General features: G+C 35.8%; 1 protein-coding gene across 1 annotated transcript in view; it reads right to left on the bottom strand.

The window, feature by feature from the left end:
* Acyp2 (acylphosphatase 2) overlaps window positions 1–27,613 on the bottom strand; it is a 227,515-nt gene that overhangs the window by 131,650 nt on the left and 68,252 nt on the right. Inside the window, exons 2-3 of the mRNA XM_033764005.1 lie at window positions 17,457–17,473; window positions 15,096–15,205 (exon numbers count right to left, since the gene is read on the bottom strand). Of these exons, the coding sequence (XP_033619896.1) occupies window positions 15,096–15,205; window positions 17,457–17,459 (113 nt within the window). The 5' untranslated portion in view covers window positions 17,460–17,473. The remainder of the gene's footprint in view (window positions 1–15,095; window positions 15,206–17,456; window positions 17,474–27,613) is intronic.

Genomic DNA, 27,613 nt, shown 5'->3' with positions numbered 1-27,613 from the left:
AAAAAAAAAAAAAAAAAAAAAAAAAAAAAAAAAAAAAAAACGAAAGAAAGAAAAGTTACAATCCAGGCCCAAGAGTATAGCTCAGTGGTAGCTAGTGAAGTCTAACTATCCCAGCCCTGAGTTTATTTTTCTTTTAAAATAAAATCATAATCCAATAAAGGGGTTGTTCATGACTTTTGAGGCCCATATCTGCACCTGAGTCCCACCACCTCCCTGGTGTGCAATCTTCATATGGTTGAATGAAATGCCTGTTCTAACAGAACCTTACTGGGTTAAAGTGGGTGATTTATGATGAGCATTTCAGCTCTGTATTTCCTGATTTTTTTTTTTTTTTAATCACAGAGAGCTTAACTTTAGCAGGCAAGCACAAAGCACCTGCTACTAGGTGTGGTGGAACATATCTGTAATCCCAGCACTTGGAAAGGCTAAAGCAGGAGGATTGCAAATTCAAGTTCTGTCTGGGCAACTCAATGAGGGCCTGACCCAAAACAAAAAAGGGCTGGAGGGCCAGGGATTTAGTTTAGTGGCTCTGTCACCTGCCTCACAAGTACAAGGTCCTGAGTCCGATCCCCACTCCCAAAAGACAAAAAAACAAAAACAATACTGGCTCGGGGCATAGCTCAGTTCTAAGGCCCAGTGTTCAATCCTCAGTATAACACACACAACACACACGCACACACACACAAACACACACACACCCCTCCAAAACTGAAGATCCAGTTGGCAGGGGTTTTGTAAATTTCAACATAACTCTGAGAGACTAATATAATAAACCAAATGTTTAGTTATCTGATCCTAGCACCCCCAAAAAAGGAGACAGTAGAATATAAGTGATTTTGTTTACATTTTTTTCCTTGAGACAGGATCTCACTATGTAGTTCAGGCTGGCCTTGAACTCACTATGTAGTCCAGGCAGGCCTCAAACTCATGGTGATCCTCCTGTCTCAGCCTCCCAAGTGCTGGGCATTACAGGCATGCACCACCACACCTGGCCTATATTTAACTTTTAATAATTGGTTTGATTCACTTACCTAAGTCAATGCAATATTTTACTTACAAGAGTACACAAGAGAACAAAACTTCCTGAGACATGAGTCCTTAGTTTATTCAGTACTTATCTAAAACTACTTCCTAATATTCATACTTTAAAAATTCCCAACCCCAATTTTCTATCTAAATTGCACGTAGTCTTTGACTTATATCCAGGAATCAGTACTGCAAAAGTACTGGGGAAAATACACACTGAATGTCAGTTACATGGGGCAGCAGTAAAACAGAATATTATTGGTTAGAATTGCGGCACAGGGGTCAGGGATGTAGCTAGTGGCACTGCACCTGCCTGGCAAGCATCAGAGTCCTGAGTTCAATTCCCAGTACTGGGGTGGGGGGAACTGTTGGAACATGGTAGTAATAAAAGCAGAAAAACTTTCAGTTGATTTTCCAGTTGTTTTCAGGTTCCCTAGATCCCTTTTGTCTGCACTGGGCAAACAATCCCACCACTTGCCCACCTACTCAGCTGTCTGCTGCAACCTCTGCCCAAAACGCTCTACCATGCTCTGCACCAGCAGCCTCCTCTTCACCATGCAGCCTCAGCTCAGAGCTCACGTCCATGGAAAGACATTTCTGGGCCATCCAAAGAAGGAAAAGCATCACTCTTACCTCCTGCATAGTGCTTACCATTGTCTGAAAATATCTAATATTGTGGGTCTCCTGACACAAGAAATCTAACTCTTGGTCTCTGCTGAAACCCATTACCTGGAACAGTGCCTGCTACACATAATAGATAGTAAGTAAATAATTTTTAATAAATTTAAAAGATATATGTATATAACAAGTAAGCTCATTTAACAAAATTTGTAACAGTAAAAAACTGCAAAAACCTTGAACATCTAGTAATAGGCTAAATAAACTAGAATCTATCCATAAAGCAGAATCCTATACCCTGTGGTGGTTTAAAAGAACATTTACTGCCATAAAGATACTCACAATATAGAATCACAATATATAATTCACAATATATTGTATCATTTTTTAAATTTGAAGAATGAGTGGCATAAACCCTTATTTATCAATTATAGAGGTAAATTTAACTATATGTGTATGTGTTGAATGTTTAATAAGATTATTTGTAATCTTCATATATACATGTCTTTGTATATAGGAAAATATGTAGGACTAAGGTATTAAAAAAACAGGAAAGACATGTATGTTTTTTACCCCATATAATTCTATATCACTTGAATTTCTGAAACTGATATAAACCTTTTACACATTTTTAAAAGCTATCACCTTTACTTTGTAGTAAAATACTTGAAATGTTTCGAGCTTTTGAAAAATTAAGGTATCTTTTTAAAAATACTTTATGTTCACTGTAAATTAGGCTATAAAAATAATAAAAAGTATATTTTACTTACAGTATAAACTTTTTTCTTGAGATAGGGTCTTTCTATATAGTTCAGGCTGACCTTGAACTCACTATGTAGCCCAGGTTAGCCTCAAATTTGCAGCAATCCTCCTACCTCCATCTCTTGAGTGTTGGAATTATAGGCATGTGTCATTACACCAAGTTCTGATACAAACTTTTTTTTTTTTTTTGGTATAAAATTTTGACAAGTTGGGATTAGGGGTATAATTCAATGGCTTAGCATGCATGAAACTCTGGTTTCAATTCTCTGCAACAAAATAAAGTCATCTCAAAATTGACAAAATTTGGAAACAACCAAAACGTCCTTCAATAAATAAATGAATAAATAAACTGTGGCACATCCACACAATGGAATATTATTCACTAATAAAAAGAAATCAGCTAAGATATGAAGGAATCTTAAAGGTATATTTCCAAGTGAAGGAACTACTCTATATAACATTCTGAAAAAAACAGAATAATGGAGACAGTAAAAACATCTGTGGTTGCCAGGGGTTGGTAAGGTGAGAAGGAATTGTTTAGGGCAATGGAACTATTCTGTATAATACTGTAGTGGTAGATACATGTCATTATACATTTGTCAAAACAGTAAAATGTATAACATTAAGAATGAAGTCAACCCCATGGAAGCTATGGATTTTAGTCAATGACCATGTATCATGATTGGCTCTCACCCGTAACAAATGCACCACACTAATTCAAATTGTTAATAACAGATACAACTGGGAAGTTGAAGGGTATGAAGAAATATATGGGAATTCTCTGTACTATTGTAGGAAAAAATAAAGCCCAAGATAGTTGCACTTTAGTTTGGGCTATGGAGGGGGGTGATTTCTAAGGGACAAGAAATCAGAATCACCAGAATTCCAGCATAGGCACACCTCCTGGTGTTGGTGCAAATAACTGATATAACCAAAACTGATACTTGCCAGTGTAAATAACATATAACCAAGGTCATTACCAGCTCATAGACACTATTATGTAGACCTCATGCATGAGCTGAGTGGCGCCTGAAAATAAAAATGTCTAATCTAGCTCATGGCTCTGTATCTCTTCTTTTAGATTGTCTGAACCTCTGAACCTCCCCAGCTTGAACTGGTGACAAAACAACTTTCCACTCAGTTTTTCTGCTTTAAGAAACAAAGTCTATTAATTTTTTAAATGTAATTAATGCTAGGTTTGGGATGTCACTCAGCGGTAGAGTGGTCACCTAGCCTGAGGAAGGTCCTGAGTTCAATTCCCAGCAACACACATAGTCATTAATGCTTTGTTATGCACTTTTATTAAATATGTTACTTTAATAAATTCTTATGTTAAAAATGTGAATTGTAAAGCATAATTCATGCATTTAAGTCATATTAATATGGATTTTATATTAAAGAAAAATAAATAATTTAGTATTTGAAGTATAATATGAGGTATTAGGACTCCAACTCTACTAGATATTGTTCATGTTTCTAATTTTCCATTTATACATATATATATAATTTTTTCCCCAAAATTACAGATTCTTACTGAATTTTTGTTTCCTGAAAAATGTCCTCATCTTCCATATTTCTATAGAACATCCAGTGGAACTCTTTTTTTTTTTTTCCAGAACAGGGGATCAAACTCAGGACCTTGTGCTTGCCAGGCAGGCATGATGCCTCTGAGCTACATCCTCAGCCTCAATGGAACTCTTTTTTAACAATTTCAACTATTTATCTAAAAAAGACCTTGATGAATTAGGTGTAAATTAGCAAACGGCTATTTTATTGGGAAAGGGCTTTAGGATTCTCAAATGAAAAAGAAAAAACTAGCAACAACTCTAGTTACATACAAATTCATACTACTAATGGCCGGCCAGAAAAAGTTTACTTTTAAAAATATTAAATAACATTGAATATGACTCACATCATTGTTCTCAAAATCTATTGCTCATTCTAATCTACTATTACAAGAGCTAGAAATTCAAAACAATGGCATTTCATAGTTAAAGCAGAATGCTATTCAAATTTTATATTTTATACAAATGCCACACGTCTGTGAAAGTGACAAATACATCACGAGTGAACAGATCTATTTTAACTCTTAAACTAGGAATACTTTAAGTACATGTATATGGTAAACTCTATAGAATAGAATCATAGTTGGAAAGTCCTTGGAGTCACCCAGTCTAAATACTGTTAGGGTTAGGATCTGAAATATATTTCTCCAACTCTCATGTGCTGAAGGCTTGATCCTCAACACAGCAACGTGCAGTGGTGAGGCCTAGAAAGGTGATTAGATCATGAGGGTTGGAATGGATCAGTCCACTGATGAGCTCATAGCTGAATGGGTTATTAGGAGGTATGCTCCAGTTGGAGGAAGGAAGTCACTGGGAGCATGCCTTTAAAAGTTACATCATGTCTGTGGTCCCTTCTCTCTCTTTCCTTCTCTGTTTCCTGACTGCCTCAAGGTGAATAGCTTGGCTCACCCATGACCTCTCCACCGTGAGCCTCACTACAGACTCAGAGTGATGGAGCCAGTAACAAAGGAGTGAATTTCTGAAACCATGGACCAAAGTAAACCTTTCCATCTTTAAATTGTTTTTCTCAGGGATTTTGTCACAGCAACAGAAATCTGACTAATACACATACTTTCCACTGAGTTAAGTTTTTTTACACACCTCGACTTTTTTAGATATCTATACAGAGGTCAACAAACTTTTCCTGTGAAGGGCCAGACAGTAAATATTTTAGGCTTTGTAGTCATCCAGGCTTTGTTGCAACAATTTAGCCCTGCCCTTGAATCACAAAAGCAACTACTCCATAAAATGTAAATAATGGGTGTGGCTATTCTTTAGTAGACTTTTATTTATAAAACAAGCAGCATGCCAAATATGGCCAACAGGCTATAAATGTTAATCTCTGATCTAAATTACTACTAGTTATTGATAAAATTCCACCATTAGAACATTAGTTGACTTTATAGGAAATTGTTTTGTCAAGGGGAACTGTAATGAGCAAATCCACCCATTGCTACAACTAAAATTATTGCTCTCTGGGACAACAGACAACACTTGTCCTTCTTCATCAGCCTTTCAAAGACCTGAAGTAAATTATCACGATTCCCTTAAGTATTTTTTTTCTCCAGCTAATTATCCCCCATACTTTCAAGCATTCCTTTCTCTTTTTTTTGGTACCAGGGATTGAACTCAGGTCCTTTTGCTTGTAAGGCAGGCAGCAGAACCACTGATCTAAATCCCCAGCCCCAAGCATTCCTTTTATTGTGAATAGTCTTCTGGACTATGAAACTATTTGATTACCCTCTTGTATATATAATCCAATCCTTAACAATCCTTTGAAGAACAGGAGACAGATATATGACATATGGTTTTAAAAACATGTAGCAATCAAGATATAATTTTAATTTTAGAATTTGGCTCATTGTCTCCAAATATGAATTTTTTCCAAATTACCATTTAGTCTTTAAGAAAAATATATTTTGTGAGTATTTAGTGAAAGCCTTATGCCTATTAACATAACTGTACATTAATTTACAGTGACTATCAAGAAATAGAAAGTGTTTTAAATTTTTCCCAAGAAAGCAGGTTTAATCAAGACTCAAAATGATTCCTGTGTATCAAAAAATGTTGGCAAGACTCACCTCTACAATTAGAATTATACAGTGCCATTTGCAAAGGAAAGCCATCAGTCATTCTTGCTGAGAAAATAAAACACAGAAGGGGAAGAAAACACACATGTACGTGTACACACACAAACACACACACGCCCACACACAGAGGTATCTGCAGTGTCTCCTTGGATGTCAATGCCTCTGGCTTCTTAGAAAGAACAGAGGAGAGCCGGGGATTTGGCTCAGTGTTTCCACTGCCTGCCTTGCAAGAGCAAGGACCCAAGTTTCATCCCTGATACCAAAAAAAAAAAGAACAGAGGAGAGCTGCTGGAACTAACTACAGCCAAGCCATCTCTAAGTGATAGTCTCTGTTGTATTCTCTATTTCCATAACTTGGGAAGAAACCAAATTCATGTTTTTAAAGACAATTTAACTCTAATTTCTGTATTTTGTCATAGCATTTTTTTAAAGTTTTCTTTTATTTTAAAAAAATAACCAGAAGACAAGACACTATGTATGTAACTAAAAATAGGCCACATTTAGGCTGCCCTTACAAGCTATTTCTGTAACATCTCTTGTTGCGGTTCAATTTTCTGATAATTCAGTACCTAAACAGCACTGTATTGGAAATAAATTCATTTTTTAAAACCTAAATATGTTTATTTGTAGTGACATTAAACCTAGAATGCACACATGTGTAAATACCGAATAGTTTCTCTGGTGTGAAAAACTATAATAGTTCACAAGATCCTAATGGGATAATTAAGAGTGTGAAATAGAAAGAAAAGGACTAAAGGTGTAGGGAAAGGGGGAAGGGTAGGGGCAAGGAAATAAGGGAAAATAAAAAATATGAGAAAATGAAAAAATGGAAATAAAGAGTTTGTTAATGGGGAGGGGAGGAGGGGGGTGAAGGGAGGGCAGGGACAAGGGGAAAATATGAGAACCAAGACCTGTCATGTGAAGGTACAAGATCCCAGTAATGAATGTAACTGTACTGTAGACCTAGATTGTACCAATAAACTCAATTAAAAAACAAAAACAAAAAACCTAGAATGTTAGTTAAACTTAATTTACATTCTCCAACATCTTCTTCCGGCTTGTCATTATACAACCTCTCCCTGGATAATCTCATTCCACCTAGCCAGTCCAACTGCCACTAGCCATGTGCAAAGCAGGGCACCATGGGCCACAGAATGGCAATGAGTGTTTACAGATTTTTTAATTAGTACAAGGCACCGTCCTAAGTGCTTTACACAGATTTTCTCAATTTTCACAGTTCAACTCAAAATCCCATGAAAATAAAAATTTCAAAATATGAAGATATATTAGATATTGTTCATTTACCACTTGATACTCATTCCTCTCCCCCTCTTCCTGATCAAGGAAACATCAATTTTGTTCAGGCGATCAATATGCCAAACTAATTTGCCTATCTCCATCAAAGCACAGCAAAGAATAATCATATGACCTTGTACAAGCTGCAACACAGGTCAGTGTCTCTTTTGGGTAGGCCAGGGAAAGCAACACAATCCCTACCCTTTCCTGCCTTTTTGTCTTAAATGTGGATATTATGAGCAGCTACACCTTTTCCTTTTTTCACAACAAGGAAAAGGCCAAGACAATCACAGAAATGGTGGTCCTGACATCACTGATCTACTGAAGATTGTCACATAAACTTTCAGATCTCTTGTTACTGAGGAAAATAAGCGCTTACTTGTTTTACCCATTTTAAGTCCTTTGCAGATGAAAATATTCTTAGTTGATAGAAAACTATAATCTTAACAAGAGATTCCAATAAATAATTAAGAACAACAGCAAAACAAAGGATGCTTCAGACTAAGTGCCTAAAAAATTGTGAGAAGCAAGTCAGCTAACACCATGAAATCCACTCGGGAGTGGATTTGGAGGCACCAGGTACTACAGAGGAAAGATCTAGCTTTAGCATTTGTAGGTTCTCTAACATAAAGTCCAGCTCCCCACCATTCCTTAAGTTCACAAGTCTGCAATTACTTGCTGAAAATTTTCCTTAAAGGCTTCTTATTCCTGGGTGGATATTTTTATTTGTGACAAAGTTATTGTTAATATGCAAAAAAATAAAGAAAAGTAAAACAAGAAAAAAAAAAAAAAAAAAGAAAGAAGAGGGAAAAGAAAAGAAACTTAGAGGAAATAGAAATAATGCCAAAAGCAGAAGAAAATTTCATAAAGAAAAACACATAATATATTCACAGATTTTTTTTTTAAAGCATGAGATACCATGGAGTAGAAAGAATGTATAGCAGCAACAGGAAACAAAAATAATAGAAAAGTTGGAAAACAAAATTAAGGCAATTTCCCACATACTAACGTTTAAAAACTAGGTGTAAAAGTGAAAATTAAATCAAGTCCACATAGAAGCTCCAAAGGCGGCCAGGGATTTAGATCCGTGGCACTGCACCTGCCCTTGCAAGCCCAAGGTCTCAGTTTGAGCCCTGATATGAGGGGGGGAGGGTGTTCAATATGGGTTGGGGATTTAGTTCAGTGGCACTGCTCCTGCCTCACAAGCACAAGGTCCTGAGTTCAATCCCAGGTACAAAAAAAAAAAAAAAAATAAAAAAAAAAATTCCCAAGAAGAGAGAGGAAAGGAAAAACTGTCAAAGAAAAACCATTCTCTCAAGAAAAGGAACTCCCATACACTGTTAGTAGGAATGTTTTGTGAATCCAAAACTTTAACATAAAAACTCGATACAGTAGCAAAAAGAAAAACAAGAAAACAATAATCTCAATAATTTAATAATACAGATGTAAAATTTCTTAACAAAATATTGCTAAGTAACACTCAGTAATAATTCAAAAGAAACAATAATACACTGGAACCAATCAGACCTCAATTTCACTAATATAAGAGTGAAATTCATTGTGATAAAGTAAATTTAAAAAAGCGAACAGAAAACTTTTTTCTACTTGGTGAAACAAAATTACTTCAAATAAAATCATAAGCCAAACAGGATGGCCATTATTGCAATTATTATTCAACATCATTTTGGCAGGTAAGAAATGATATAAACAGAGAGTATAGATACATTATCTTGCTAAATATACATATAGAAACTCCAGTAAGCCATAATTAAAAAAAAAAAAAACTAGTAGAGCTGGGCATGGTGGCACATGCCTATAATACCAGTACTAGGGAGGCTGAGACAGGAAGATTGCCAAGAAGTTCAAGGCCAGCCTGAAGTGCACAGTGAGACCCTGTCTCAGAAAAAGAAAAAGAAAAACAAAACCCTGGTAGAATAATAATAAATTTGATAAGGTAAGATTGTGATATAAGATACATACACAAAAGTCACTAAGACAAAAACAGCTATAAACAGACATAGGAAAAATATTCCGTAAATAATAATGAAAATGTCAGTAAAATACAAAGGAGTAAACTTAGCAACAAAAGTATAAAACTTATATGAAGAAAACCATAAAATAGTAAATTTAAGAATAAATTTTGAAATTAAATGGAAAGACATCTATATTCTTATATGGATAGATACATCATTAAAATGTCAATTCCCTTGAAATAATAAAAATAAAATAAGGAAGACTTTTAAAAAGGAAATTATGCAAGAATTGAAAAAATAAATAGTATGAATTTTAGTTAATACTAAGGTAACATTATTGGTCTATTAACTATAACATATATATCTTATTAATAATAGTAAAACTAGATGAAGAATATATTGAAATCTTTCTGTATTATTTTTAAAACTTTTCTGGAAATCTAAAACCATTCTAAAAATAAAGCTTATTTTAAAAATATATCTATGAGGGCCAGGAGTGGTGGCTCACGCCTGTAATCCCAGCACTCGGGAGGCTGAGGCAGGAGGATCACTGTGAGTTCAAGACCAGCCTGGGCTCCATAGTGAGTTCCAGGTCAGACTCAACTACATAGTGAGACCTTGTCTCAAAAAACAAACAAACAAAAATAAATAAAATAAAAAATAAATATAGCTAGAGCAATTAATAATTAAATTTACAACAAAACAAGATATAAAATCAACATTAAAAATCAGTAGCTTTAGGGCTGGGGATTTAGCTCAATGGTTCTGCTGCCTGCCTCACAAGCACAAGGACCTGAGTTCAATCCCTGGTACCAAAAAAAATCAGTAGCTTCACTTTACACTGATAGTGGACTAGCTGAGAAAGAAATCAGGAAAACAATTCCATTTACAATAGCTTCAAATAACATAAAATACTTATGGATCAATTTAGCCAAAGAGGTGAAAGACCTTTACAATGGAAATTTCAGAGCCCTGAACAAAGAAATTAAAGAAAAAAATCACAAGATGGAAAGACTATCACATTCATGGATTGGCAGAATTAATATTGTCAAATGGCCACATTAGCAAAAGTGATCTGCAGATTCAATGCAACCTCCATCAGGTACAAATGACATCCTTCACAGAATTTTTTTTAATCCTGAAATGCACATGAAAACATAAAAGACCCAGGGGAGCTAATGCAATCCTAAGTCAAAAGAGCAAGATATAAGGCATCACAATAACCAGATTTCAAAGTATACTACAAAGCCATAGTATGACAAACAGCATGGTACTGGCAAAAAATACTATGTAGACCAATGGAACAGAATAGAGGACACAGGAATAAACCCACACAACTTCAACCATCTGACTCTGGGCAAAGAAGCTCAAGTTATACATTGGAGAAAAGATATCCTCTCTAACAAACAGTGCTGAGAAAACGGGATATGTCTTTGTAGAAGACTGAAACTAGATTTCTATATTTCATCACAAAAAAAAAATCAATTCCAAATGTATAAAAGGTCTAAATATAAGACTTGAAACTTTGAAACAGCTGAAAGAAAATATATGAGAAATACTGGAAGCAATAGTCACAAGTAAAGACTTCCTGAGTAAGCCTCCAAAAGCACAGGAAATAAAAGCAAGAATGAATGAATGGGATTACATCAAAATAAAAAGTTTCTGCACAGCAAGGGAAACAGCTAACAAAGTGAAGAGACATCCTTCAGAATGAGAGGAAATCTTTACCACATACACTTCTGACACAGATAAATATGTAGAATATGTAAAGAACTCAAAAATCTTAACAACAAAAACTCAAATAGCCCAATCAATAAATGGGTAAATGAATTAATCAAACACTTCCCAAAAAACTACAAATAGCCAATAAGTATATGAAAAAAGGTTCAACATTTTTAGCCATTAGGGAAATGCAAATCAAAACTACTTTAAGATTCCATCTTACCCTAGTCAGGATGATTATCATCAAGAACACAAAAAACAATTAATGCTAACAAGAATTCAGGGATCTTCTTCCTCACTGGTGGGAATGATGTAAATAAGTAGAGCAACTATGAAAATCAGTATAACATCCTTCCCCCCCAAAAAAAAACACCCTAAAAATAGAGCTACTATTTGATCCAGTTATATCACTCCTTGGTGTATATCTGAAGCAATTAAAGCCAGGATACCATAGGGATACCTGCATATCCAAATTTACTGTGGTACAATTCACAATAGCCAAGATAGGAAACCAGCTAGATGTCCATGAACAGATGAATGGATAAAGAAAATACTGAGTACTATTCAGCCACAAAGAAGAACAAATTTCTGTCATTTGCACGAAAATGGATCAATCTGGAGATCAACACGTTAAAGCAAAATAAGCCAGACTCATTCTATCCCCAGTACCAAGAAAAGAAAAAAAAAAAAAGCCAGACTCAGAAAGACAAACATTGCATGTTCTCCCTAACATGTAGGCTCTCAAAAAAGTAGAAGGGAGACTATTATTAGACAAGAGGAAGGGAATAAGAGGGAGGGAGGGAGGGAGGGGGGCATATGGGTAGGTAATAAAGGGGTGGATATGAGCAAAATATATTTTACACACTAAAAGCTCCCCCCAAAAAATCTGATACTATGGGGGTAGTATAGGACAAAGGACCAATGGAAATGAAAATAATTAAAGTATATTATGTGAATGTATGAATCTGCCAAGATGAAATCCATTAATTTGTATAACCAATTACAAAAAATGAAAAAAGAATCAGAAAATATGAAGGATACAATATAAAATCAGTTAACAAATGTGATCTGAAACATATATATGAAACAACTATTTGTAATCATATATATACATCAATAATAAAATGCAAGTCCATAAAATAAATAAATATAATAGAATTCCAGTTAAGTGGATGAAGATATCTTAAGCACTAGAGAGAAAAATACCTAAGAAAGTATATTCTAAAAGAGAACAGTAAGAGAACTATAAAGTCACTGAAATTAAATCTATATGGACTATGGGTGTCAGAATAGATAAACGGATGAGGGTGTAGAACAGAATCCAGAAATCCAGTTTATATGAAATTGTAAAATATAATAAAAATGTATTTCAATTTAATGGGGAAAATAATGGTTATGTAGGGCTAGGGATTTAGTTCAGTGACACTGCGCCTGCCTCACAAGCTCAAGGTCCTGAATTCTATCCCCAGTTCCAAAAAAAAAAAAAAGAAAAAGAATGGTTATTTAATAAATGGTGCTGGCCCAACAGGCTATCCATTTGTCACAAGAAAATAGTCCCTATCTCATATGAAAACAAATTTCAGATGGAATAAATGGTTAAATGTAATAAATAAACCATTAAAAGTTAGAAGAAAACCTAGGAAACAACATTTACAATGTTTCTTAACGAGAAAGAAAAGATAGACTTATTCAAGTTTATAAAAGCTAAAAACAATTTATGTTGCAAAAGATATCATAAACAAAATTAATAGGCTAACGCTAGATTTGGAGAAATACTTTCAAGAGAGATAACAGATAATGGGTTAGTAATCATTACCAGCACATGAAGAGCCCTTACATATTGGCAGGAGATAAGCAACTCAATGAAAAAATGTGGAAAGAATGTGAAAAGGGAGTGCACAAGAACAAATCCACAGAGCCACAAGCATGACGATGCTCAGTTTACTAATAATTAGAGAAATACAAATTACAGTGAAATGATAATCGCTCTACATCCAATCAGATAAAACAATTGGAGAGCAATAAAATCAACTGCCAACAGGACGAGGAAGAAAAAACGTAAATTATTTATAGCTGTTTTGGAAAGCAGTCTGATAAATGTTTTTACACTAAAAATACACAGACACTTCAACTAACAAATCACACTCCTGGGAATCAATCCCATAAAAATAAAACCACCAATAAAACATTTACTGCAGCACTGTTTGCATAGTGAGAAATAATAAACAAAAAAATGAGTTCCTAGTAATATTAATAAATAATAATAATACACCTATATTGTGCAATATTAAACAGCCATCGAAAAGAATGAATCCAAACTAATCATTTGCCTTCATCAAAACCCATAAATGTATGTGTATGTAAGTGTGACTCTGTGTGTGTGTGTGTGTGTGTGTGTGTGTGTGTGTTGGGGGGCATGTGAGTGTGAAGACAAGCACAGAAAGACAACCATCTACCAGGTATGGTTGCTAACACATATTGCTTGCAAAGAGGATAGAGGTGTGAATAATAAATACAGGGGCTGAAAAAAAAAAGAGAAAACACATGGTTTTATTTATGTTAAGTAAATTAATCAAAGCCTGCTATAATGAGAGTCAGGAATATGCCGTGATTGGCATGAGCTTCCATCTTCCACATATCACCCATTCTTGAACTACTTCATAATCTTTCAGCATCTTTTCATCTGAACTGTCAATTCTGTGCAATGTAAGTCTCATGATCTTTTGTGCATTTTGAGACAATCCTAGTGAAAAATATTTCTCATAACCGTTAACCCACAGATTATAAAACTGAATTTCTGGACCCTACTTTTCAACATGGGATGTGTTTTTACATATAAATACAAGAACAATAAATTAGAAAAAATAAGGAGTTAATAACATTCACTAATTGTTGGGATGTCCATAAAATGAAATACAAGTTATAGAAAAATATGCATAAAGTATTCCATTTTGATAACAACAGCAAAACTTTATTTATAAATATATACTTCAGTATTTTAGGTAAAAGAGCAAGCTGTTCAAAGTATTCCAAACCCATTAATATAAATTACATGAAGGGGGAGGAAATAAGAAGAGGCAGATTACTAACTCTTCCTTCAAACTTTTCAGCATTATATTATTTCAGTTACTACAATAATAGTAGTAAGTAAAAAGTACTGCTTGAAACTTAAAAAATTAAGCAATGAAAACAAAGATAACCTATAAACAATAAAATAAAATAAATTGGAAATTATTTAGTATCTACCTCATAGGATCTGCTGAAGTGACCTAATTCATGTAAACTGCATAAGCATATTCCCCAATATGTCATAAATGCTTAATAAATGTCAGCTAGTTTTATTAAAACCAAAGACTGCAAGAGCTGTCATTTAGCTCAGTGTGCCACCACCTGCCTCGCAAGTGAAAGGTCCCAAGTTCAATTCCCAGTACCAAAAACAAAGAAACAAACAAACAAAACCAAACACTGCAGAGAGAAGCAGAAATTATGAAGCTGAAAAGACAAAGCCTTTCAAAACGACTTCTATACACAGAGCACTAGTCCACATATTACTGAATCTTGTGTCCCTGAGGACTCATTATGACAACCATAACAGCTTACTAAATATACCTTCATTGGCAATAAAATTACAATTTAAAAAATAAGGTATTCATATTATAAAAAGGAGATGTTAATCTTTTGCCTTTAAATTTACTTGAAGAACTTCAAGAACCATCCTAAGCCACTATGCTTCTGTTTCAACACTTCAATGAAAAATACTTGGGTCCTCAACAGTCTGCCATGTTGGAAAGACTCGAGGAGACAAATTCAAAGAGACCAGGGGGTGATGCAATAGCTCTCTGTGAGACCTACTCGAGGGAGAAATCCATTCCTATACAATGAAATTCTACCCCTGTGATTTTCTTTACTAGCCTGCCTAAAAATATGTGCTTAGTTACAATCTGTAAACTAATTTTGCCCCATTAGTACTATTCATATTGTCCAATAAAACATTAAAATAGCTTCAGAAATGTCACGCACAAGGTATTAGCCTTATTACTCACATGGAATCAACCTTCTCTTCAGGGCCTTGCACTTGGCCTGTCACAGTGCCTTTGCTGGTATTTTTCACCCAGCCAACCAGTCCTATTTTCTTAGCTTCACCTTCAGTGTACTAGATTCAAGAGAAAACAAGAAAGATGAAATCCATCATCAAAAGTCTGAATTCATAACATACTTGATTCTAATATTCTCTAGGGTAAATTTATGTTTGTGATAGATAATACATTCATTGTGAGGTATTGGTACATATACATATCTTGATTCTTTTGAAAATCTTTTCCCAGTTTCAAATTCAATTATTCTTCTAGAAAATGAAAAAAAAAAGCCACAACATTTTGATTTTGAAGTATTGTAAGCATATCATACTAAAAACTCTGGTGGATTCAGTCTACCAGAGCTTTTCAAAAACATGCTCTTCTGCTGGGTGGGGTGGCACATGCCTAAAATCCTAGCTACTCAGGCCAAGGCAGGAGAACAACAAGTTCGAGGCCAGCCTTGTCAATTTAGTGAGATTAAAATTTCAAATTTTTTAAAAATTATTTTTAAAGGGCCAAGATGTACCTCAGTGGTACAACACCCTGGGTATGACTACAGTACTACTGTAAGAAACTGTGGACCTGTCACTTCTTTCAAAGAATATGAACAAAATCACCTCCATCTTAAATTTTATTTCATCCTAGGCTGCCTTCTTCTACACCAGGATTGCAGTTGTTAAATTACAATGAACCTCTGCCCATTGGAATCCAGGAACACCTCCTGCCAAGGACATATGGTTCCCTAGGCCCTCCCTGTAGACAACCCTTTAGGCCCTCCCCTCATACCAAATAGACTAGCCAGTCAGGATAGATTGTGACCCTTCAACCCAGCCAATGGGGAAAAAGGTCAGCTGCTTCTCACCTTTAGGATATAAAGGAAGCCTAACCTGTTCCTGCCTCTTTTGTGTGCTTGCTATCCCGCCTTAAGAGTACAGCACATCCTTCTGCAGAAGTAAACTTGCCTTGGTGAGATTTCTTGGTGTCTGAGTGCTTTATTTCTGCACTGACAAACTGAGTCTGAGTGTTTATTGCCAGCACTACCAAAAACAAAAAACAAAAAATGTCTTCTGTTTGGAGACCAGAGTAGTCAAGATCACTACACTCCACACTCCAACTGCATGAAGCATCACAAACCAAAATAGTTATAGCTGAGATGTATGTGGAGTTAGTTCCAAATATAAATCAATTAACAAAGAACAAAATGGAGATTATCTGAATTATGAAGGCAGGACACAGCTGTCTCAAAACGTACTTTTCTGATGACAATTATGTTGGAACTCCCAGGAGCTTGGAACCCAGAGAGCTAATCTAGTGACTCTCAGCTCAGACAGTAGGTGACAATATAAACCAGAACTAACTTTCACAAAAGGAGTGTTTTTAAAAATAAAAATTTAAGACAAAACAAATTTTTAATGAGACAAGGAACTTAAATCACTAAAACTCAGGGAACACACACACAAAAAGACAAAGAAAAGCAAAGCCAAGCATGGTGGCACACACTTGTAATCCCAGCAGTTGGGAGGCTGAGGCAGGAGGATCACTGTGAGTTCGAGACCAGCCTGGGCTACTATATAGTGAGTTCCGGGTCAGTCTCAACTACATAGTAAGACCCTGTCTCAAAAAAACAAAACAAAACAAACAAACAAACAAAACTCTCTCTCTCTATCTATCTATCTATCTATATATATATATATAAATAAAATAAAACTCAGGGAACAACTTCCATATGCAACATTAGCATTTTTCACTATGCAGTCCAAAATACATTTGCTTGCCTAAAGGGTTTTCCCATCCAGGACATGTGAGAGATCCTACACTTTCTATTCAATACACCTAATTCAAAGTGCCTAATTTGAATTACCCCAAAAGAGGTATTTTGCAAATATATAGAAAATAGGCATGGGAGCACACACCTATAATCCCAGTACTCTGGGCAACTTAGTAATTTAGCAAGATGTTGTCTGAAAAGAAAAAAAGAAATTTGTAGAAAATTACTAAAAACTAGGACTGTTTTTAATAGACTATGTTTTTAAGACAGCTTAATAAAAATCACAGTCAGTAATTTGAAAAAAGTCACATTTCTTTATTTGCTGTGAAATACAGAAAATAAGCAGTAGACTATCACTATGTAGAAAACTGCTTATTTTTGTGATTTAAAATAAATGAAAATGGCCAGGCATGGTGGTGTACACCTGTAATCCCAGCACTTGGGAGGCTGAGGTAGTTGGATCGCCAGAAGTTCAAGGCCTACCTGGGCTACATAGTGAGACACTGTCTCCAAAACAAAAAACAACATATAAAGTATGATAAAAGATTCTAATAACTTACCATTCTGAAGCAAACACCTGTATAAGAAAAAAGATAAGAAATGTCAGTTTATGTACCTTTAAAAAAACGATGTATTTCCTGTCTTAACTCTTATATGCTTATTAAAGGGTTAGTAAATGAAATGAATAAAACATTCAGTATCTAAATGAACTCAAAGGGTGTTCTTTAAAATTATTTTCTTTTCAAATAAAAAAAGATTATTTTTTGGAGAAGTATGGTAATATTCTGAAACCTATGTATGATGAAATGCTGAACTAGCATTCTATTTTAAAATGCTAATTAAAATAAAATGCTTATTCAAGAATAGTTGAAGATGTTTAGCATAACACTTAACTTCAATTTTTAGAATTTCTTCTTTAAATACAAGAACTAATCACCTATAGGCCTTTTAGCTAAGAGGAAGTATAAATGCAAGAACTAAATTCAAGTTCAAATGTGATACACTTTTTCTTTTTATTTTGTTTCTAGTTATAACTAGAACCAATGAAGCAATATCATGTTATCATATGCTTGACCATAACTGGGCTTCTGAAGCCTCAGCACTAATGAAAATTAATTAAATAGAAATAATCCTTCGGATCTTTATGGTATCTTATGGTATGATCATACTTTTATCAGGTGGAATGGACAGTTTTCTGTTTGTTTGTTTTTTTGGTACCGGGGATTGAACTCGGGTCCTTGAGCTTGCAAGGCAGACAGTAGCACCACTGAGCTAAATCCCCGGCCATAGAATGGATAGTTTTATTTGTCTTGGTTATGTTCTCTCTATCCAAACTGTGGTAGACTAGACCTCACCATATTAGCCAAATACCATGACTAAAGTTACCCACAAAGCTGTGGGAGATCCTTCTGAGAAAGAGGTCAAGAATGTTATGGGATTTCATATCCTGTTTTGTCTGGAACCAAACCCTGATACATACAGAACTGGCCCCTAAAGTAAGGGTGAAAGAAAATTTAAGCAGGTTCCAAATTATCAAGAATACATTTTTATGGTTTGGGATGTGTTGTGGTTTAGATAAAGAATGTTCCCCAAAGGCCTCATGTCCTCAGAGGCAGGGCTTTTGGAAGGTGATTGAATCACGGAAGTGATATAGATGATTTGCTGTTATGAGTCAGGGTCTGGCCGAAAGAGGTGAGTCAGTCCCCCACCCCCACCCCCGCCACCATAAAGTGAGCAGCTTTCCTATGCAACAGGCTCTTCCACCATGCTGTGTCAGTGTTCAAATATGGTGAACACGGACTACAAAGTTTGAAACATGAACCAAAATAATCTTCTCCCTTAAGTTATGAGTGCAGTGCATTGCGTCCTAGAAAGAATAAAGTAAGACAGGTCCTGTTACGGAAAAGGGAAAGCCTTTTTACATCTCTCCTAGAAATTGCAGAAATGATTCTATATAAAGAGTTTCGGTCATTCCTGCAAATTGGAAGACCTTTGTTCCAAAAGGTTTCATAGAATAGGATTCTTTGAGACAGATATGTCCCACAGCTGACCTACTATACAGAGTGGGTTAGAACAAGTCTAAGAAAGATCAGGAATATGTCATGTGCAGAAATTCAGAGCTTCTTCATACCTATTACAATTTAGTTTTAATTCCCACCTAGAACACACAGGAAATTTGTTTTACAGTACCCAAGAAGCAAAGTAAACTAAAAAGCTTAGATTTAGAGGAGAAGAAAATAGCCATTAAAGATATTTTGGGAACGGATAAACAATTATGATAGAGCCACACAGTAGAATATCATTCAGTGATAAAAAGGAATGAACAATGAACACAAACAACAACCATATGAATCATATATAAATCAAATGCTTTATGCTAAGCAAAACAGGCTAGACTTAGAATGTGTAATTCCACATACTGGAAAAGGCAAAACTATAGACTGAAAAGAGATTGATAGTTGTCAAAGCCTGGAAGGAAGGGCCATGGATGTAGCTCAGTGGTGCCACCACCAGCCTTGCAAGCACAAGGTCCAGAGTTTGACCCCTGGTACCACAAGAAAAAACCTGGAAGGAGAGGAGAAAGCACTATAAAGAGGCAACAGGGGATGATGTGAATGTTCTATATCTCAATTGTGAGGGTACTTAGTGAATACAAATTATATCTGGATTAAAAAATATGAAAAATTGGCAAGTCACAGGGCATAGATCAATCTTCAAAGAGGCCAAAAGATATTACTTCTACACACAACAATTGAGACTGGTTAAGGGGATGTAGAAGATCAGTAGCTTAGATATTTTTTATAGCTTTACAAGCAGGTTTATAATAATGGTTCCTCATACTATTATATTGTAGGGTCAAATGAATATGAAGAAAAAAGCAATAAAGCAATAGAGATAGGATAGTGTCACAAATTAGATTTTTATAGGGCTATAAAGATATTTCAAAAATTACGTAAAATGTGCAGGAGTAATGGGTGGGAAGAAATGATCTGAAGGAGAATCAGAACAGAAAAGCAATCTGTTATATAGATGAAGGGAGATATTGGTAGATACAAAAAGCATCAGTGGAACATTCAAGAAACTTCAGGTCACCCAAACCATGTAGAAAAAACAAAACAGGAGAGAAAATGGTTAGAACTGTGCAGACAAGTGATCAGTCTTTTCATCATATGAGTAAAGGGGTCCCAGAACACAGTGAGACCCTGACCAAATAAGTCATCTGTATCATGCATATTCGCCTTTGAGTTTCTCAACAGTTAACAGCCTCATGTATTAGCATTATGAAAAGAGAAGCACATGAAACTGAAGCCAAAAGAAATGGGAAACACATGATCTCTTTCCTACTTAGAGTGGTCTATAAGGCAGCAGCACCTACGAGTTCTTTTTTAAACTCAAATTCCCACAACTCTCCTCAGACCTTCAGAAGTAGAAACATTACAGGTAGAGTCCATAAGTATGGTTAACATGCTTTTCAGGTGATTCTAAGGCCCACTAAAGTTTAGAACCAGTGGCTGGCCCTATCTTGAAGGAAGATCTGGGTGAGATTTTAAATTTATATGTATTTCAAGATAAGATTTGCATTATAGGCTGGACATATAGCTCAATGGTAGAGCACTTGCCTAACATGCATGAGAACCTGCATGAGATTTCCAGCTTCACCAAAAACTTGTACCACAAAAAAGAAAACTAACAAAATCTCAGAGTACTGATATTTAACTATCTGACACACTTCCCACTGATACAGTTCAAGTTCATGTTGATAATAAATCATGTGCTTGCATATCAATGCTGCCTCACTTATTTTACAAGTCAGTAGAACTACATGAAAGATACCATGGATGTTGGAAAGACAAACTTCCCTTCTCCTGCCCCCTAAATGAACCTAGTATTGGACACTCTTAAGCAACATGGCACTTACCTTGCTCCCTACAGTCTTAGTACTTAACAGCCAGAAATACTGAGCTGCAAAGAGGGAAGTGGACACCTCACCTCAAGCCGCAGTGAAGAACAATATCCTTTCAATATTTATGAATCTCAGGTGCCCTTCAGCAATCTATTCACAGATGACTAAAAAAGGTCACTGGCTTAAAGTGAAGGGGCTTGAGGACTTTTTATAACAGGTACCAAACACAGATATTCCACTAATTACATGTCACAGAGCTAAGGAAATTATCTACAATCTATCGATGGAGTATTTTGTTTAACACGGACATAATTTAAGAATCACAATGGGGCTGGAGACTTGGCTCAGTGTTTACACCGCCTGCCTCAAAAGCACAAGGTCCTGAGTTTGATCCCCAATACTAACAACAACAAAAAAATCTAAGAATCACAAAATTCAGATATGTCCAAGATATATTTTTAAGGGCTGGGGGTAGAGCTCAGTGGTAGGGCATTTGCCTAGCCTGTGTTAGGCCCTGAAGTGTCTAACACCTCAAAAAAAAAAGTCTAATTCTAAGTACAAAGGATATGTTTCTTGAAAAATAGGTCTTAGAGTTGAGACTTCAGTCATGAGCAAAAATTAGTATGATGAGAGTAGAATAATATTACAGATAAAAGATGTGCAAAAACTCAAAGTTAAGATTATGGCACAGTTAGATTATGGCACATAGTTAAATACTCAAAATCAGACATTTTCTCATGTTCAAAATGATTTATCATCCCCAAACTTCACTGAAGACTGAAAAATGGTTCAGTTCTGTTCCGTTTCTAGAAAAATGCATAGTAATGCTTTTACAGCTATAGCTTCCATAAACTTTTAACTAATTTACTGCAAGAACCTTTTTTTAACTGATCTCCTTTCTTCTACTCCTGCTTCTATTCCTACTCCTTCATAAAGCAGCCAAGGAAGTATAATACAACCACTTCTTTTCCTAGTTCAGATCCCTCTAGGGCAGCTGAGGATGTTGCTCAGTGACACTAGGCCTGCCTGACAAGTGCAAGGCCCTAAGTTTGATTCCTGGTACCTGAAAAAAAAATCCTCTAGTGGCTTCCCAAGACACTCAAAATGTAGGGAAGGGTATAGCTCATCAGGTACAGCACCTGCCTGGCAGTTGTAAGGCCCTGAGTTCAATTCCTGATACCAAAAAAAATTGTAATTGGTTGCCATGGTCTCCATGCCCATTCCTAATGCTCCTATAGCATCTTTGACCACACCTTTCTTTACTCCATTCCAGCTGCAATTGCTTCTTTGGGCTCCTTAAACATACCAAGCATAGTGCTCTCTTGGTCTCTGTACTTACTGTTCCTTCTGCTGGAAATGATCCTCCCCCAATCTCACTTCTGACTCCCCATTATTATTTCTTCACAAATCTCACCTTGGTAGAGAAATATTTTCTAATTCATCTAAAATAGTAATGCACTCCCATTCTCCCTACACAGACAAGCACATACTTACTTATATTACTATATAATATTCTGCATTGATTTGTTTACTCTTCATTTCCTATCTTCAGAGTAAACTTTAAGTTCCATATGAGGGGGGCTACTCTTTCTGTCTTATTCATCCAAACCTAGACCACAGTTGGGGATACATTTGTTAAATAAACAAATAAAAGAAAAATCAGCTGATGAATATTTAACTGAAATATTTAACTACCCTGTAGTGATTCAGTTTTAAAGCAAAGATACATATAACCATAGTGATTAGAATTCAAATTTATTTTCAAAGTGATAATGCTAAATTTACTGCACTCAAAGTTCTAGAAACTGTGGTGGTATACACCTATAACCCCAGCTGAAGAGGAGGACTGAGCCCAGCCAGGGCAATTTAGAAATGTAGCAAAGCATTGTCTTTAAAACAAAATTTTTTTAAAAGGATGGAGAGATAACTAAACATGAAGTCCCTGGGTTCAGTCCTCAGTACCACAAACAAAAAAAAAAAAATTTTTTTTTTTAGAAAGAATCTGTAGAATTCTATGTTGATTCTAACAACTATACAGAAATAATATATAGTAAATATATAATCTACATCATTTATATACTTATATATACACATTTTATATTTCCATACACAGTTATAAAGGGTAGCAATAGCCATTCTAGACTGATTGTTTTCAATCCGTGTGCATAAGTTAATTTCATTTTAATTTTTAAAGTTTTATTTTTTTTCTTCTTGCTTTGTTTTTTCGGTGGGGAGTGGTTTGAGACAGAGTCTTACTATGTAGTTGAGACTGATCTGGAACTCTTTATGTAGGCCAGGCTAGTCTCGAATTCACAGCAAACCTCCTGCCTCAGCCTTCCGAGTGCTGGGATTACAGGCATGCACCACCATGATTGGCTTAAAGTTTTAAATTTAAAAGTATTTTTAAAGTATAAACAGTAAGGACATGCATATTTACTTTTTTAAAATCTCAAAATACTAAATCTATTTTACTATTTAAATGTAAGAGATAATTTTAAGCTCAGTTCACACTGTTTGGTAAACTAGATAATACAAGTATAACTCGTTACTTTGTCAGTAATAAGACTGTGATACGTCTGGGGATTTAGCCTCAGTGGTTCCACTGCCTGTCTCGCAAGCACAAGAACCTGAGTTCGATCCCTGATACCAAAAAAAAAAAAGACTCAACATATATTTAATACAAATTGAATAAATACATTTTAAATTTTATTAGATATATTAATGTCTGTGGCAGATACCACTAATTGGATACACAAAATCCATTCTGCCTTACTTCTATTCTAACAGAACTTTGATTTTACCCATTGACAGGAAAGAGCCTCTTTATATTTCCCAGTCTTCCTTATCATAGGGGTGGTCAATGAGAGATAAGACATTTGTGGAGGCTTTCGGTAGAGCTCTTTCTTCAACAGGGACTGACTCAGCAAGGGGAATTACACATATGTCCTTTCTCTTCTTCACTATAGTGTGAAAATAATAATTAGAGTTATAGCAGTCACCTTCAAACCATGAGGAAAAGGACAATGACATCAGAGGCTCTGGCCCTGACTTCCTAGGAGCTTTGACATGCTTGGGTATAAGGGAAGAAGTAAGGAATAGAGACTTGAATAGGAATAGGTGTTCTTTCAAGGATGATGGCACATTCTGGAATTAGATAATGGCAATGGTTGCAAAGCATTGTGAATACTTGAAAAATCACTGTATATTTAGTGTTTATAAATTGTACCTCAATTTTTTTTGTACTGGGGATCAAACTCGGGAACTTGTGCTTTCAAGGCAGCAGCAACACCACCACTGAGCTAAATCCCAGGCCCTGTACCTCAATTTTTTAAAAGGGTGCACACACAGACACACAGAGAAAAGGAACACAGAAAGCAGAACTCTGATGCAGTCCTTCCTACTTCATCTGTAGAACAAGGTTTATCGTTCTCTAGTTTTTCTTACCTTCTAAACTCTGCTCTACTATTTTGTCTTCCTTGTCAATAGCCCTCATAATGACAATGGATGTTATCTCCTGGAGTCTCAACCAACATCCCTTGTTTCAACTCCTTAGAAGGAATATGTGGTCAAGGGATGTCAAGACCTCCAGCCCACTAACTTTCTGCACAGCAGGGAGTCCTAAAGGACTCAACTGCTCAAAGTCTATAGCTCATGGAATTTACCAGAATATTTCTGAGAGTCCTGACCTCTATTCTGACGAATACTACTCAACTGACAGATGAGAGATATCTATAGTAAAAGAAAAGGAGAACATGTAGACAGATTTTTCTGTGGTTATCAGCATGGAGCACAACACTCTTAGGTTAGGGCCTCTGTTGAAGAAGCTTCCATGGGCTTTCATGGCACCCTGCGCTGCTTCCACCTCACTTGCTAAAGAGAAGAGAAGCTGATGTGACACACTGCTCTGGAAACTGGGACAGACATCAGCCCCTTCAGTCATTAAAGACTCAAGCACAGTGTGTTGCTCAACCAAGGCTCCATTAGTTGCAACTGTTCCTCATTTTGTAGAAAGATGGATCAGTGGGAAACAGGAGGTGAATATTTGCAAAGCAAATATACTTTAAGTCTACAAAGAAACGTTGATATTTAAAGATACCATATGATGAATTTTAAATGACAGATCAGATTTTCATATTGTAATATACTCCTTCATCCTAGGATCCTACTGCATATGTCAATTTTGAATGCAGGATGTGATCTAGTTACTGCCTTACAAAGCAGCCCTTAGTGATTTTAAACATATCTGTCAGAAAATTGTTCCTTATATAGAATAAAATTATTTCTCACTTAACCTTTTTCTGTGGTCCAGGGTCTGATTCTCTAGTGCCACGTACCACAGCATCTTCCAAACTGCTGTAATAGTCACCACACTACTGTTTCTTCTCAAAGCCAACTATCCCGAAGTACTTCGTTTTAATGTGAGACACAAGTCCCCCCCTCCACCTTACTCACTCTCTCTCTCTCTCTCTCTCACACACACACACACACACACACACACACACACACACTGGCATACGCTGGCAGGGGACATAGAAACAAGATGCCAGAATCATCTTCAAACTACTATTTTGGGATTTAGCTCAGTGGTTCCGCCACCTGCCTTGCAAACACAAGGACCTGAGTTCGATCCCTGATACAAAAAAACAAAAAAAAAAACCTATCTTTAGCTCTAGTGAGAGACACAAACGTGTACAGAAATAACTGTAGTGGAACGCAGAATGAATGAAAGAAAAGTAAACAAAAAGTATAACAGAACTATAAGTGAAATTATATAGAAATAAAGAAGTGAAGGGATTTAGAGTTAATTATATTTGTATCTCTTTAATGTACTTAAATTTTCAACCTCTAACACATAGCTTTTCTCTTCAGCCACTTTAGGATAGGTAAAAGTATATATTCTAAAACATGTGATAAAATCATTTAATAATTCCAGTTGGTGTTTTTAAGTAATCTTTTAGAAAACTGCTGTCTAAACCACGCATAGAGAAAGGTCCATTCTTATATTCCCAGCACTCTGGAAGACAGAGGTTCTGGCAACTTAGCAACTTAGTGAGACCCTGTCTCAAAATAAAAAGTAAAGTCTGGGGATTTAGCTCAGTGGTTTTGTCACCTGCCTCGCAAGCGCAAGGTCCCAAGTTTGATCCCCAATACCAATAATAATAATAAATAAAAGAAGGGCTGGGGATGAAGAAGCTTACTGTGAAGGCCCTTGTTCAAGCCCCAGTACCAAAATTAATTAATTAACTGATTAATTTTTAAAATAAATAAGAGAGCTGGGCGTGGTGGCACACGTCTATAATCCCAGCACTTGGGAAGCTGAGGCAGGAGAAGCAAAGCAAGTTCAAGACCAGCCAGGGCTACACAGTGAGTTCCAGGTCATTCTCAACTACATAATGAGAGCCTGTTAAGGTTTAAATCTCTGGCCCATCCCTTAACTAGCAGTCACTTCTCTGTGCTTCAGTTTCTCCATTTGTTAAATGAGGAAAATAAGGTCACAGGGGTAAGGTCAAATGGAAAATGCATGTAAAATACTGAGTACAGAGCTTGGCATAGCCCAAGTTGTCAGGGAACATCATCGTACATGTATGTAAATATATGATTGTAAATTTGTACCAGACACTCAGCACACAGAACAGCCTCAGGAAATTTTGCACATATGCATTAACACACACACACTCATGCATACACACCGTAACTACTACCATCTCCAGGCAGCGGACCGAATATTTTCTTAGGTAATCTTTGCCATCATTTTCGTATTTTATGTAATATGCCTCATATTGTGGTGATTTTCAAGCCAAGGTACCACACCCAAGGTGTACCCACAGACTTTCTAAACGGTAGAAACCTATAGAAAATTTTAAGAAAATGAATTTCTAGATCTTCAGCTTCCATATAGATTCTTTCCTAAAACATACCTGAGACTTGTTTGCCATGGTTCTCCTTTCCTCTTTTTTTCACAATCAACTTGTAAAAGAAAGGCTCTTTACAAAAGACGTACTAAATGTAAAAACCTTGAGTACACAAATAGAAGGATAATTCAGCCATTCCTTTCATTCAGGAACCATAAAAATCCCCATATTTCTCATTAAAAAATAAGTCTCTCATGTAAACTCAACTTTTTAAATTTAGTAATGGCTTACCAAATTTACTTTTAAAATATATTTGTATTATTTTCCTCAACTATGTTCTAATAATAATTACAACAGTAACATAACCCAGATGAGAAAAACATTTCGAGCCTTATTGTCAACGGAAATTAAGAAAAAATATTTCATTTATATATGTGGCACTCATATATTGCAGAAAAGTAGAACAGGGTGAGCAATAGGAAGCTCGCAAGAACAATGGGATAACATTCTGTGGCAGAAGTGGGATGAAAATAAAATTCAAAGACGAAAAGGAATGATGTAAAATTTCTCAATGCTGAGCAATGTTAAATGATCGTGGATATTATATCACTACACTATATAACTGAAGAAATTTCACAGGGTGATTTACAAATGTCAAAATTTACAATAAGCCAGACATTACAGCCCGTGCAACTATTTAATTATGAAGCAAAAACGAAACAATTCTTTCCAGAGCTACGGTTGGGAGAAGAGTATAACCTCAGGCAAAGTGAAGCCTCAAATATCACTTAGGTGTCCTTCCTAAAACTAAAAGCCTCTAGTACAGTGGCAAGTAACAGGACCGCTACATAAAAGTGCTCCCTCTTCCACCCACTTCAGCCTTTCCCCCCACAGGGCTGACCCACACGTCCGCGGGAGCTGCGCGCCGCCATCCCCCGCCCACCCCGCTCCCCTTCCTGCG

The sequence above is a fragment of the Fukomys damarensis genome, unplaced genomic scaffold (assembly GCF_012274545.1).
Source record: "Fukomys damarensis isolate Sample0158 unplaced genomic scaffold, DMR_v1.0_HiC HiC_scaffold_2, whole genome shotgun sequence".
Lineage (NCBI taxonomy): Eukaryota > Metazoa > Chordata > Mammalia > Rodentia > Bathyergidae > Fukomys > Fukomys damarensis.
The sequence above is the reverse complement of the archived record's forward strand: the minus strand, read 5'-3'. Positions and strand labels throughout refer to the sequence as shown.